At 38.6% G+C, this 15953-nt stretch overlaps 1 protein-coding gene across 1 annotated transcript in view; it reads left to right on the top strand.

Annotated features, from left to right (window-relative positions):
* Positions 1-6320: 6320 nt before the first annotated feature.
* Positions 6321-15953, top strand: part of LOC103608362 (nucleoporin p54) — a gene marked incomplete at its 3' end in the record, with an annotated part of 18166 nt that continues 8533 nt past the window's right edge. The window contains exons 1-4 of the mRNA XM_008592808.1: positions 6321-6518; positions 10348-10431; positions 10522-10665; positions 14370-14596. Of these exons, the coding sequence (XP_008591030.1) occupies positions 6452-6518; positions 10348-10431; positions 10522-10665; positions 14370-14596 (522 nt within the window). The remainder of the gene's footprint in view (positions 6519-10347; positions 10432-10521; positions 10666-14369; positions 14597-15953) is intronic.

Here is a 15953-nt window from a genome sequence, read left to right as displayed (position 1 = left end):
AATTAGGCAAAGCAAAGCATTTCAGACAGACGGACAGAATGTGCAGGAGCAGCAGGGAACATGTTTACTACAAGTGACTGAGAAAATGTTTGGATGGACTTCAGAGAGGGAAGAATGGTGGGAGATAAGGCTGGAGAGAGGCAGTGGCCAGGTCATGTTGGGTCTCATTAAGCCATAGTAAAGATTTTGGTATTTTGGTTTATTTTAAGACCAACAGGAAACTATTGAAGTGTTTTAAACTGGGTTGTTGGGGGAAGGTGGGTGACAGGACAGGTTTGTTTAGAAAGAACCATTCTATCTGCAGGGTGAAGAATACATTGGAAGAGGGTCAATATGGATGCAAGATCAGCTAGGAGGCTGTTGTGCTAGGTGGGTACCTTTGGGGTCCCCAGTGGCATGCAAGATGGGTCTCCTCTGGGTTATCAACTCTCATGCACTACCCTTCAGGGTGAATTTCACAAAGCCACAGAACATGGGTTAATAAGGAATGGGTTTTACTGGAGAAAATAAAAACATACAAGACAGCCAGAAAAAAGGTACAGACCCTCCATCCCCCTCCCATGGAGAGGTGAGCTGATGGCCAGAGCACTGTTTGGTCTCATTAAGAACACATCCCCCACCAGTTCCCATTTCTATAGGGCAAGTGTGAAGAAGCAGTCTTGTGAATGGGGGAATACACAAGCTGCTTAGCTGCAGGTAGTCTGGATTTGGGGTGCCTATGTTTCACAGGAGTTATCTGGGAATGCCAGCTGTCCATAGAATGTTACAATCTCCACTGATGGGGTGAAGAAGGCACTGGTCCCATGGGAACCTTAGCTTGGGTGCAGCCCCTTCCCTAGGAGAAGTGGGAAACCCCAGCCACAGCTAACTCATTATCCAGGCAACCCAGGATGAACTGCCAAAGGCAGAAAGTCCTGCTCATTGCACAACAGGGTCTGCTGCAGCAGTCTAGGTTGGGGTTGGTAAACTAGTTCCGTAAAGGGCCAGATACAAAATAATTTTGGATTTGTAAGCCGTATGCTCTGTCACAACTATCCAAGTCTGCTCTTGCAGCATGAAAGCAGCTGTTGACAACATGTAAACAAATAGTGACTGTGTTCCAATAACACTGTATTTTACAAAACTAGGCAGCAGGCCACGTTTGGCCACTTTATCTCAAGCTACCTCCAAGGGTCTCTTACTACTGGTGCTCAGCTGCAACCTCTTCTCACTTGATACTCTCTCCCTGACAGTCCTATTTACTTCTCTGACTTCATTTACAATCTAAACATGGGCCTCTCTGTTCAACTTCAGCTTCACATATCCAAATGCCTGCTAGATATCCCCAGCTGGGTTATCCTCAAACACAGTAAATTGACTCATTTTTGTTGTCTTCTTCCCAAATTCCCATTACTGGGGAATGGCATCACAATCTATTCCGCTGTACAAGTCAGGAACAAGGGAGGTATGCTAGACACCTCCTTTCCCTCTCCTCCACATTGGATCAACCAAGCAATCGCTTCTCAGCCTTCACTCCTGCTCTCCTCACACGCACATCAGCGCTCTCACTAGGATTCCCGTAACAACGGCTATTAGCATTATTGAATTTTTTGAATAAATATCACATTTACATTTACAAAAAGCATAAAAGAGATTTAGAGTGCAGTTTTTCTCCACCCCTGTCTCCTAGCCACCCAATAACCAATATTATTTACCTTTTTAAAAAAAGTATCTTTCCAGGAATATTTGTAGAAATATGTATATTTATATATTCTAACCTCTTTTTTACCCAAATTATAGCATACATGCACACTGTTCTGAATTGTGTTTTTCAAGTAGTTTATCTTTGAGATTTCTTATCAGTACATAAAGAGCTTTTTGTTCCCATTTCATGGCTAAATAGTATTTTTGTATAAATGCAACAATTTATTTAATCAAACCCTGTTTTTTCACAATCAATTATTATAAACAATGCTGTAATGAATAACCTTGTATTCCATAATTTTGCCTGATTATAAGATAAATTACTAGAAGTAGCATTGCTGGTCAAAGGACATTTGTAATTCTGATGGATACAAGGGCTTTTAAATTATTGCTTATTTTCCTTTATTTTCTAAAATTTTAATTTATTTTAATTTATTTTGTTGGTGGCTGGCTGGTACAGGGAGTTGTTATTTTTATTAAAGTTGTACATACAAGCACATAGATTTAAGAATCAAACAATTCTACAATGTGTGTTATTAAATAAAGAATAGCAGACACCATTCTCAAAGGCACCCCTTTGATTTTAGATGATGCACTGCTTGGTGAATTTTCAGTTTTAGCATTATCTGTTGACTCTCCACTTTGGAGGATGAGGATTTGGCTCTTTCCCACCCTCTGTCTTCCCTACACACGTGTTCTTCCCATTCTGCCATCTTTCCAATATAGCCATGCCATAATTTCGGCTAGATCAATAGTTTATATTATTGGAATTATGTGGAAACTTTCCACAATTGAGCCATGTAGGAAGCTTTTATTAACTTTTTCTTTCTCATACAACATCGTTTAATTGTCTCCTTTGCTTAGTTTTCCATGTATTTATCACCCATTCAACCCCAAACTCTTTATTGGTTATCTAAATCTCACTCAAATTGTTCACCCTTATAAAGTCTTTCCCAGAACCTTCTGACCTACGAAAATCTAGACTGGTTGCTCTCTAAGTAGGAGGCCCAGTTGTCATCCTGGGGATTCCCTTCATTTGTGTTACAGTTCCTATATATTCCTGGTCATTTCTTCCTCTTTCATGGTTGACTCCATCTTGGTGGAACATATCCTCTAGTAACTTGATTGCCTGAGAAATAGGAGGTGTTTTGTTTTTGAGAAATTTCGTGTCTGAAAATGTCTTTATTCTCCCTTCACAGTTGATCTATAAATTGGCTGGGAACAGAATTCCAGGGTGCAAATATTTTTAATTCAGAAATTCACAGGCATTTCTCTATTGCCTTCTAACTAGTGCAGCTATTGAAAAGTCCAAAGCTATTTTGATTCCTGGTCTTGTGTGTGTGACCTGTTTTACTCTCTGGAAGATTTTCTTCGACATCATGGTTGTTATTGCAGAATGTGCCTTAATGTAAGTCTATTTTCACTCATTGTAATGAGTATCTGGTGAGCCATTTCAATACAGAAATGTATTTCAATTGTAGAAAATTTTCTTTATTTATTAAATGACTTCCTCCTCTGTACTGCCTTCTTCAAACAGTCATCACAAATGCATTATATATTTAATGTCTGTCTTTCCCGTGCTCAAGTGTAAGTTCACAAAAGCATAAACCATGCCTCTCTTGTTTAGTGCTCAGAACAGTGCCAGGTACATAAGGGGGCTCAATAAATCCTGAATGAATGAATGACAGGTAGGAAGAAACCAAATCTTGAAGGATTTAAAAGGGCAGATTTTTCTTTGTACTCTTCCTGGAACTATTATGTCGGTGATAGACTTTTTGAACTAGTCCTCTAATTATATTTTCTCTTCTATTTTCCATTCCTTTGTCTTTTTTGCTTTACTTTCTGGGAGGTTTCTTCACCTTTACTGTCCAACTCTTCTATGGGCAGATTTTTCTTTGTACTCTTCCTGGAACTATTATGTCGGTGATAGACTTTTTGAACTATATTTTCTCTTCTATTTTCCATTCCTTTGTCTTTTTTGCTTTACTTTCTGGGAGGTTTCTTCACCTTTACTGTCCAACTCTTCTACTGATATTTTCATTTCTGGTAATACATTTAAAATTCCAGTAGCTGTCTTTGTTTCTCCCCCACCCCCAAATCCCTTTTTTATAATAATATCCTGATATTATTTTATGGTTGCAATATCTCTTGCTATCTCTCAGGATATGTTTGCTTTTCAAAAGTTTCATTCTTGCAGTCAGTTTCCTCCATGCTGCTTTTCCCCCCTATTTGTTTTGATCTCCATATTTTATGTTAAAGGCCCTCTTCGGATGTCTTGTAATCCTTGCTGGTTTGCTCATATTTAAGAGGGACTTAAAAAGTGATTGGGAGTTCTGAGTGCCTGAGTGGTGCTTGCAAACTGTGAGCTCTACTATAAAGCAGGATTTCCCAAACTCTGCACTAATGGTATTTGGGGACAGATAATTTTTTGTTTGGGGAGGGCAGGGGCAATGTCCTATGCTTTGTAGGATATTTAGCAGCATTACCAGCTTCTACCAATAGATGCCAGTAGTATTTTCCCAGTTGCAACAACCAAAAATGTCTGCAGACATTGACGAATGTGCCTCCAGTTGAGAACCATTATAAAGTGGGAATTATTAGGGAACCATTTATTTAGGAAATTTCTGATGTCAGATAATTCTGTATTTTCTCTAGTATTGGTGATGTTTGCCATAAAAGATTCTCCCAGTCTTCTGCCTGGAGAGTAAAGGCCTGGCCGTCAATGCTGAGAACAGCAGGGGAAGATGTCTATGCATCACAGTATCTGGAAGGCGTATCCACTCAGTCTTCCAGTATTCAGTACAGTACCAGCAACTCTCAATAACGTCTGGTGCCCACATGTTCAGAGACACTACCATTTTAATCACTCCAGAGAATAAGCATTCTTTTTCTAGGATGGGGAAAAAGCATTGACTTGATTGCACTAAGTTGGGGAGGTGATTCTGGGAGCTCTACTTACTTCTTAAATAGACTTTCAACTAGTTCCTTTCACTTTCCTTCACCCCAACTTATAAAGATACTTGGTACCTCCAATTAATTCCTGAGCCTTCTAGAAGATTCTGTAAGTTAATTTTTGGTTTTCTTTTTTGCTAGATTGTTTTGTTTTGGGGGGTTTTTATGTTTTGTTTTTTGAGGTATGCTAATTACTTAACCATTAGGGTATCTGCTTACAACTTCCAAAATGTTGATACTACTGCCTTCTTTTCCATTCTCCCCATCCTTTTAGGTTTATGCTATAATTTTTTTTTTAAATCCCTATATTGTGGTTTTAGAAGAATTTTAAGGGGGACAAGAGGAAATGCCTATATTAAGTCTGCCAACTTCACTAGGAAACTCAAAAACTTGATGATCTCCCTATTGGACTTCTACTTAAAACCATCTTGCACAATGATGCCAGGACAAGCTTTATTAAGCTAATAATGCCACTACCTGGACAAATTCTTCAACAGCCCCTACTACGTACATGATCAAATCAAAGCTCTTTAACATGCCAGCAAGGTCTTTCAAGATCTGGTTCCTACCTACTGGTCATTCATTCATTTTTTATTTAGCCCTATTATATGCCAGGCACTTTGTTGGGCAAGGAACAAGGGGGACACGGTTCTGGTGTTCTTATGGAATATATATTCTTGTGAGGAAAGATTAGATTAACAAATAGTATACCTATGACAAATGGTGAAAGAAGGCAGTGCAGTGAGTATGGGAGCATACCTAGTTTACAGGAATCAAACAACGGTCCACAATTCATCCATTTGCTCAAGCCAGAAACCAGGGAGTTGTCTTCGAATCCTTTCTGCTTACATTCACACCACTATCAAGTCCTAATTAAGAGGGGTCTTCAAAAAGTTCATAGAAAGATTCATATTATTTTTAAATTCCATTTTCCAAGAACTTTTTGAAGTACCCTCATATTCTATTTCTTAAATATCTTTCAAATTTGTTCTTCTCACCCCACTGCCATAACTATAATCCAAGTCACTATCATCTTTTACCTGCGCAACTGCAACAGACTCCTAAAAGCTCTACCTTCCTCGGACATGCTGGCTCCCTCCAATCCACTCTCCTTATGGCAGCCAGAGGGATCTTACCGTTTAAGAGCACAAAGTCTGGGCCCAGCCTGACCCTCTGTGCCTGTTTCCTCTTCCATAAGATGGGGATAATAGTAACCTACCTCACGAGACAGTTGGGGATTAAATTATGTGAAACGGTTAGAAGAGTACCTGGTACGTAGTAAACACAATGTGTTTGCTACGACTCCCATTCTTTTTCGGTTCTTCCAACATGCCTCCTCTTTCCTGCCTCTGCTTGCCTACTCATCCTTCGGGACTGGGTTCAAGCAGCACTGCCTCAGGGGAGCCTTCTCGACCCCGGCCCAGCCTTCCCGCCCACCTAGGCCCGCTATTTGATAAGGCAGCATCTTCAACCCCTACCACATGCACAGCTGCCTAACTCATATCCCTACAGTAACAACTTCAGCCGAGGCACACCTTTTCTAAAGAACCTCCCAAAGGCAGTTTTTAAGGGATCTCTGGCGGTGCATCTTTGCGAGCTTCCCAGCAGTTCACCCAAGTCGTGCCGCCCCACGCCAAGCGAAGCCTCAAAGACGCCCGGAAGCGGGCCGGTCTCCACCCACTACGTTCCGGCCTGTTAGGCTCGGCCAGTAAGGAGGCGGAACTCTTGCGATCCGGCGGCCGGTTTCCCGCCGGAACCGAAAAGAGGAGCGTACCGAGCGTCGCGGAGCCGCGCCTCGGTCCCCTGCTCTCACAACATGGCCTTCAATTTTGGGGCTCCCTCGGGCACCTCGGGCACCGCTGCAGCCACCGCGGCCCCCGCGGGTGAGTGACCCCCCTGGACCCTCTCTTAGGAAGGAGAGGAAGCCTTTGGTCCGTCCCCTTGGTCCGACACCTACAGGCTTGGGGATCCTGGGGACTCCCGCTCGCGCGGAGACTTGAGGGGCATTGGTAAAGGGCGGGCGGCGGTAGAGCGGCCGAGGCGGCTCCTGAGGAGGCCGCGGGTACTGGAGGCCCAACCCGGAGCTCGCTTGCCGCCGTGGGTCCCCGCGGGGCCCTGTGTTCCGTGGTTGGCTTCCTGAGTCTGACTTGGAGAGATTGGAGGCTGCTTCCCTCTCCCCGTGCCCGAGATCTTTCCTGCTCTCTCCACCTCAGCCTTCTGGACGGGCGGGAACGCTCGCGCGGCTCTCGCTGCCGGAGTCGGCGAGGATAGGGTTGGGGATCCCCGCGCACTGCTCTGCGGCTGCCGCGGTCCCAGCCCCGGAGGGGCGGGAGCCTTCCCCCTGGCCCTTTGTGGTGCCCGCTACGGGACTTCAGGCTCCTGTTCCTTCCGTCTGTCCCCACTTCCTCTGCTATCTTAACTTGTTTGGTGCAAAGTCAGGTTTGTTCTGTTCTTTGAAATCTCTTGCTGATTCTTCTAATCTTTATCTTGTTTGCTTGCTTTTTCTCTTTCCCTTTCCCCCTTTTTAAAATTTTGTTTGTTTCTTTGCCTACACGCCTATCAGGATTTGGTGGGCTTGAGACTGCCAACTCCACCGCCAGTGGGTTTAATTTTGGGGGTTTCGGATTAACTGCTAATCCAGCAGTGAACTTTAATATTGGGAATTTCGGTGTTTCTACCACCTCGGTGACTCCGTTCAATTTTGGTAACAGTCTGGCGAGTGCAGGTAGATAACTGCGGGTTGTATGTGCAACGAGTGTTGGGAGCTGGAGTCCAAGAATATTTTGTGGTTCCTAGAGTTTGGGAAGGAACAGTGACTTGTCTAATAAGGAAAGGAAATTCATTTCCTAATGTCGAATCAAAAACATTTGTATCAAATTTTGACTTACAAAGATGTGATTTTGGAAACTCTTGCAAGTTATGTTCCCGTGTTAAATTTTCATTTAATCGAATGGAATATATCTTCCAAATGATAAGAATTTGGGATGGATTGTAACTTTGAATAGAATATATCCTTCAAATTATTAGATATAGTAATACTAATCACTATTCAGGCCTATTATCCTGGATTCTTGGACTCCTGCAGTCATTTTTCATTTTTTCTGCATCTTTCATTGGGATTTCATTTTATTGTCCTTGTGTTTCCAAAGGGAAACAAGTCTTATACGAACAGCAGTAACCTCTCTTGTTTTTTTAACCTGTATACTCCTCCTCCTCCTTCTCTTCCCCCTCTTCCCTCTCCTCCCCCCTTCCCTTCCTCCTTCCCCTCCTCCTCCCCCTCTACCACTAATGTGTTTCTTTGGTCAACTAAGCAGATTAGGATACATTTCTACATGATAACTAATTATAAAAAGAATCCCCAATTCTTTACTGAATTTTTGGGAAATGCTCAGAGAGCAGTTTAATTTATTGTCAGATAGCACTGAGTTTTAAAAGGTAGGCTAGACATCTTTGCATTCAAAAAGATAATTATGAAAATTTTAATATCTATGTGGATTGTTTCGAGATCATTAAAATTTTTGCAAAGCACTACTATATATATAAATATATATATGGATACTTATATGGATATACAAATAAATTTAAAATAGGTTTATGTGTACTTTACATACAATGACCCTACAGAAAAATTTTGTTCCTCAGCTGCTCGTATATGAATTTATCGTCCATATTCTCTTACATTATGCCTTTTATGCCCATGCCAATTATATGCATTTGGTAAACATTATTTACTCCCTAAAACTTATTTGGGAAGTCTGGTATTTTGTTCTTCACTTGTTACTGCAATGTAAATATCACTGTAGCATCTGAGTTGAAAACAGTTTGAAGAATATTTGAAAATACCAAAGACAAAATAATCTATTGTCATTAAGATATATTTGAAGTGATCACATATCACTGTCCTTAGGTATGTTTACTTTTCCCTGTTTGCTTAAAATTGGCACTGGGTAAAACAGAAACCTTATTTTGAAATTTGTGTTTCCAAATAAAGCCACCAAGCTCATAATTCAACAACAGTAAATAAAACTTGTTATTTGCTTGATTTCATGTTCATTTGGAGTTATCACTGTTAAGTTTTGAGTTGTGATATAAAATTGTGTTTTAACTACTTTTATATATGTTAATTAACTTCCAGCAAAGGGTTGATAGAAATTCATGTTCACTTTTTAATTTTGTATCCTTGCAGATCCAACTATTAGTTTTTGGTATTATGGAGCATAAGATACTGACTAATGTTGTTTTTATTGTGTAGCCAATTCAGATTATGTCATACTTATTCTATGGAAATGAGGAGTAATGAATAGAGATTAAGAACAGTACTTAATACCTTGGGTGATTTTTATCAAAAGGTTTACAATTTGCAGTACTGCAATAGAACCTCAAGTAAATAGAATATTTGGTTGTGCCTGCATGTAACATGCAGTTTACTCTTGAGTAATTTTCCAAATCAGAATTATATGATTAATAACAAATGGTTTGGGTTTTTCTTCTTATATCTTTTATGTTACAATCTTGATTAATCTGTCTTGTATACCAGAAATATGTGAGATTAAAGTTAGAATCCCAGAAAACCTGCAGCATAACTCAGCAATAATAGTCCAAACATTTGTCTTGATGCTATGTTGATGATCAGCTAAAGACTGACAATAAGTAAAATAAATAAATAAAAATAATGTCAGATTGGCTAGCATTCCATTCCATTCATATATCGAGTTAGATATGGTTAAGATTAATTTAATCTCTAGGATTATTTAGAAATGAAATTTGTCAGAGTTGCCAAACTTTGGTGTAGAGGCCTGAGGGTAGTTTTGCTTACTTTTCCTGCCACTGCATCCACTTTTTTTTTCCCCCTTAACTCTTCTTTCAAGAGACATATTCTTGTTGTACAGAGATAAGTGTACTGGTATGTTTCCTTTGAAAAGTTGCTTAGTGTTGGTGGAGACTAAGTAGAAATATTAGCTAATGTAGATATAAATTAATTCACCAAAACCAAGGTTGTAGACTGGCAACATGATATGCTTGACACACTAATTATTTGAATTAGTTGCAAAAAAAAGTTGAATAATAGTTTAAAAATCAATACATTTTACATAAAAAATCGAGATTTCCTATATCTCTTGGGGAAGAAAATGGGAATATATAACACTAACTAAACTACCATTCTTCTGTAATAATAATCTGCTGGAATTTAGGAACCGCTGCTATTTTTAAAATTTCACTTCAAATAGATCCACATGTCAGTAAACACCTAGACTACTTTACTCCTTAATGTTATCAGTCTAAATCTTGTAGGCATTTGAATTTGCAATCCTTACTTGAAAAGTACATAGTCATTTTAAAGTTATGGCAATAAGCTTAATGTATTTTCTCAGCTGTTACTGTTAATCACTCCTTTATTTGAAAGGTATATATAGCATCGTGGTATTTCTATTTTAAATACATAGTTGCTTATTTCTTACAACATTCTTGATTAGTAGTATAGTTTTTAAAAAATTGATGTTGGCACACTGTACCCCATAAATATGTACAAGTGAGTGTTGTAATATTTTGAATTAAAAAAAATTGAAGTCAAAAGTAAAGAGAGAAAAAATTAGATCAGTATACTAGTATTTTGACTTTTTATGTAGCAGTTATTTATAAAACAATTTGAAAAAGAAATTGCCTTTATGTATACAAGATTTTTTCTTTCTATTTTTATCCTTTTTAAATTAGGTGGGTTTGGAGGATTTGGAACAACATCTACAACTGCAGGTTCTGCATTCAGTTTTTCTGCCCCAGCTAACACAGGCACTACTGGTAAGATGCCATCTTAAGTCATTTGTAGAAGTAAATGAAGTAGATGTCAGATTTTTTTTAACTTATGCAATTTCAATTTTTCATTCAAAGGACTCTTTGGTGGTACTCAGAACAAAGGTTTTGGATTTGGCACTGGCTTTGGCACAACAACAGGAACTAGTACTGGTTTAGGTACTGGTTTGGGAACTGGACTGGGATTTGGAGGATTTAACACACAGCAGCAGCAGCAAACTAGTAAGTATGAGGTTTTTTTTTTTTTTTCCTTTTTGTCTTTTTTCGTGTCCGGCAACGGATCGCAACCCTCAGTGTCGCGCCCGTACCAGACCGGGACCGGCAACGGGATCGCAACCCTTGGTGCTGCGCCCACACCTCGCTCAGCCAGTGAGCGGGAACCGGTCTGTATGTGGGATCCGAACCCTCGGCGGGAGAGCCGCCGCGCTTCCCAAGCGGCGCACTGTAGCAGTGCGCCACCGGGCCGGCCCAAGTATGAGGTTTTCATCTTCAAATATAAAACCCTAATAATAATAGCTAACATTATCAAGTGCATTGTTTGAAACACTCTTAGTGAATTACTTTTTTTTGAAGAATTATAACTGTTATATTCCAAAGGATTCCAAAAACTATTTTTCATATTTATATATGATAGTAACAGGGTGAAGACTGATTGCCATGATTAGGATTATAATCCCTGTGTTTAGGATTATTTCATTTAAATTTTTGTTGTTAAAAATAACACAAATAGGGAAAACTGTACAAAAGCACAGTTTGATGAATTACATATAAGGTGAACACCCTTGTAACCATTGCCCATGTCGGGAGATGGACCCTAGCCATTCATTTCAGAAGCCCACCACATTCACCTCCCAGTAACTTCCCCACTTAGTTCCTCATCAGAGGAACTGTGGTCCTGTCTTTTATGGTGATCATTTCCTTACTTTTCTTTATGATTTTGTCATTCAAATGTGTAAACAATATTGTTTAGTTTTGCCTGTCTTAAATCTCTGTAGGTTTCCCTTTTATCCCTTTTTTATTTTTCAACTTGTTGAAGAAATAAGGTCATTTGTCCTATCGGGTATTTTAGTCAGGACTTCACTGATTGCATTCCTATGGTGTAGTTTAACATATTCCTTTGTCTTCTGTATTTCTTAATAATCAGATTGGAGCTGGGGGTTATTTATATTGATAGTTCAGTTTTTTGTTTGCAAGACACTGCAATAGGTAGTGTATTGTTTATCAAGAGGCATATAATGTCTGATTGTCTCTTTTTTTGTGTAATGTTAGCAGCCATTGGTGTTTATTATCTAGATCCGTCAATTTGTTACTGGTTACATGATGGTGCTATTCCACCTCAGTTTCTTTTCCATTTATTTATTGGAATACTTCTGTAGAGAGAAGCTTTACCTCATCTGTTTGGTTGATACTTTCCCTTAATTACTAATTTTCAGAATAGAAAGTTGGTTTTCTGGCATTCTCCAAAGGTGTCCAATTTTTTTTTTATGTCAGAAACTCAGTCATTTAAACTAATTGTTGTTTTTTAATCCATTGCAGTTATTATTATTGATGCTTAATATTAGATATGAAAATCATCAGAACATAGGTAGTATTTAAGTACTGGACTTGATTCTAGAGTAAGATGGAGCAGAGTACTGGAACACAATTCTTGGAAACACTAACATTTAAATGAATAGGCAGAGGAAGAGAAGCCCATCTCTTGCTACCATTCCCTACCCCCAAGTCAAGTAGGTATTGACCCCAAAATACTGAGCTCCATGCTTAGACCACTGTCTCCTCCCCCATACCCATCATGTGCATCTCATACTCTTTGGCTCCCTTTTACCAGCCACAGCTATACCTATCTTGATTGGCAATACCTATGAATTGAGAGGAAAAGAGACATTCAGCTTTCCCTACAACCACCAGACTTCCTTTCCAAGCCAGAGCACTAATTATCCAGGATTCTCCAAAAGACTGTTGGGATTCACCCATCTCCCTATCTTGATTGGCAATACCTATGAATTGAGAGGAAAAGAGACATTCAGCTTTCCCTACAATCACCAGACTTCCTTTCCAAGCCAGAGCACTAATTATCCAGGATTCTCCAAAAGACTGTTGGGATTCACCCATCTTTTCCTCTCTTGGTAGTCCTCTGACAATACTCAAAGAGAAACCCCCTCTTATAATCCATCTTCTAGTATGAGCGTTCCTCTAGTATTTTATACTTTATTGCTCCTTACTGATCCCCCACATTTCAGTTCTCCCTCCCTAGTCTTTCCACTGTGCCCCTCATTAAATACTTGTTGCATGAATGCATGAATGGATGGATGGATGTATATTTTTATATATATAAATAAATACAACAAGGAGAGACTGTATTGTCAGGAAATCTAAGGGAGAAGAGCTTTTCAAGGAGGATGTCTGTTCAACAGAAGTCCAAGATTTTCTTTGGGGATTGAGGGAATAATCAATAGCATGAGGGCCCTGAGAAGGTAGGAAGATACAAGAAGTCTAATATGCTAAGGCTTATAATTTGAATTCATCAGTGCCTTCCAGCTAGTGAATTTTGAGTAGACTAGTGTGGTCATGATCCATTGTGTATAAAAGAGAAGGCTGAATGTAAATCAGTGTAGATCATAGTTTGTCTCATTTGAAGGTACAGGAAGATAAAGCCCAGGAATAGTTTGCTCAAGGCTATGAAGCGAACTTATAATAAACAAGGATTCAAGTGTTCTGACTTTTAGTCTACTTCTTTCCAATTTTCATATATGCCCATTTGGGAATCAGTAATAGTCTTCTGGAGGGTAAAAGAACCATGATATAATCAGATCATCAAAAGAGATTTTTTTTTTATTACGTGAATTAGTGCCATTTAGTGACTCAGTTGTTTCTTGACAGCTATAATTTCGTGTACCATGGTATTTACTTATCTCACACTTTGGGAAGTAATTACCAATTCTAACTAACAATTTTGCCTTTCTTTCCATTAGAGAAATTGTAGCCCAGAGAGGTAAAGTGACTTGCCCAAAGTTACACAGCCATCTAAAGCTTTAGCCTAGAATCCTGATGGTTAGTCCATTTGTTGTTCTTTTCATTATATATTTCTTCGTAATAAGAGAAGGAAAAGTGTTTATTAAGCTGATACTGGTGTAACAGTGATTCTTTTTTTAGCTTATATTAGTAAATATAAATTATACTATACTAATAAAACAGCAATACAACAGTTTAAAAAAGAAAAAACTTCTACAACTCCATAAACTTTACTTTTCCATGTCCATATGCATTGCATTCCTTTTTCTTTTGGTGTGGGTTTAATATTATGGATCCAATTTGTGTTCCGGCTTGGAATTAATTTGTATTAATAGTATCATTAGAAAAGCAAGTTTAATGTTATAAGGTTTGGTCTAGTGTATTAGTTTCCTATTGCTGCCATAACAAATTAACACAAATTTAGTGGCTTAAGACAACGAAAATTTATTATCTTACAGTTTTGGAAATCAGAAGTCCAGAAATTGGTTTCACTGGTCTAAAGGTGTTAGCAGGACTGTGTCACTTCTGGAGGCTCTTGGGGAGAATCCATTCCGTTGCCTTTTCCAGCTTCTAGAGTCTCCCTGCGTTTCTTGGCTTGTGGCGCTTTCCTCCATTTTCAAAGCCAGCAGTAGCATCTTCAAGTCTCACTTTGACTCTGAGCTCCCTCTTCTACTTTTAAGGACCTTTATGATAACATTGAGCCCACTCTGATAATCCAGGATAATCTCTCCATCTCGGCATGCTTAATTTGGTCACATTTGCAAAGTCCCTTTGCCGTGTAAAATAACATACTTACATTTTCTGTGGATTAGGATATGGACATCTTGGGGGGAGGCATTATTCTGCCTACCACACCTAGGATGACTTGATTAAATTTTGGTTTTTTTAAAAACTAATTTTGGGTACATTTTTAGCATTAGGTGGTCTCTTCAGTCAGCCTACACAAGCTCCTACCCAGTCCAACCAACTGATAAATACTGCAAGTGCTCTTTCTGCTCCAACATTATTGGGAGATGAGAGAGATGCTATATTGGCAAAGTGGAATCAACTTCAGGCCTTTTGGGGAACAGGAAAAGGATATTTCAACAATAACATTCCACCAGTGGAATTCACACAAGAAAATCCCTTTTGCCGATTTAAGGTATTAACACTGCTTTTGATCTTCATTTGAAGAGTGTATAAGAGAGAATATGATAGATTAAAATATTAAGAAAATACTTATTTGGTTCTTTAGTACTCCTTGAACATGGTATTATTATGCTTACTTTAAAAATGTAGAAATACTAAAATTGAAGTGATTTCTTAACATGTGTGTGGTTGAAGGTGACCGAAGAGAGAATATGATAGATTAAAATATTAAGAAAATACTTATTTGGTTCTTTAGTACTCCTTAAACATGGTATTATTATGCTTACTTTAAAAATGTAGAAATACTAAAATTGAAGTGATTTCTTAACATGTGTGTGGTTGAAGGTGACCAAAATGTGATTATAGGAAGGTGTGACTAAAATGTGATATGTAACTGAGGAAAAAATGTTAACAGGAGGGGAATGATCTGCATGGCACCTATGAAAGGGAGACCCCAAACTAGAATTTAGTGGTATTCTAACAACGGCTAGGAAAGTTCACCCTAACCAGCAGACAGGAATTCTCCTTGGCATGTATAACACTATTGCCACTATTATAGCTGGATGCCAAAGCCATTAAAACAATATAGACCATTTTCTTTGTTCTGATTCCTTACCTACCAACCTTCTCACTTAATTTGACACTTCAGAGAATCTGTTCCTCAGCCAGTGAGAGTATTTAGGTCAATTTGGCAGTGCATTTTTCATAACAGATTAATGTACTGCAATCCAGTTTATGTACTTCTGCCTCTTGTGGGTTATGTTGGCCTGTGGCAGTCTTTTAAACCTATTCAATAAATTTCAAAAGAAAAGAACAGAACTGAGGCCACCAGAGGTGGGAAGGGGCAGGTGGTTAGTGAGAAATTGGTAAAGGGCCACAAAAAATGATTACATTGTGTAATGATAAATATAGTAATTTTTCCTGATTTGAGGATCATGTTTTGCACACAAGTATTGATATTCAGTGCTGTACCCCACAGATATGTACAATCAATTACGTTTCAATTAAAAATTTTTAAAAAATAAATCAGCTTTTTAAAAAATAGGAAAAAGAAAAACCTATTCAATGTATACATAGCCCTGTGTTTAGAGCTACAAGGCTGAGGATCAGACCCTTTAATATGGTTAAACAATAAAAAGTGGTCAGCCTGTCTGGTTAGAAAACATCTCTTTGTTTCATCGGTCTAAAAAAAAAAAAAAACCAGTATATCTCTTGAGTGCATATAGTTGAAATTTTAATACTTTAGTGACCAAGAGGTATACAATAGTAGACATAGATTGAATATGACAATTTAAATTTCTTTTTTTAAAGTTGGTGTATTACATACATATGGTAAAATGCATAATGTAAGCTTAGTGAATTTTAATTTT

This window comes from Galeopterus variegatus, unplaced genomic scaffold (genome assembly GCF_000696425.1).
Source record: "Galeopterus variegatus unplaced genomic scaffold, G_variegatus-3.0.2 Scaffold8341, whole genome shotgun sequence".
Classification (NCBI taxonomy): Eukaryota; Metazoa; Chordata; class Mammalia; order Dermoptera; family Cynocephalidae; genus Galeopterus; species Galeopterus variegatus.
This window is presented reverse-complemented; position numbering and strand designations above follow the sequence as displayed.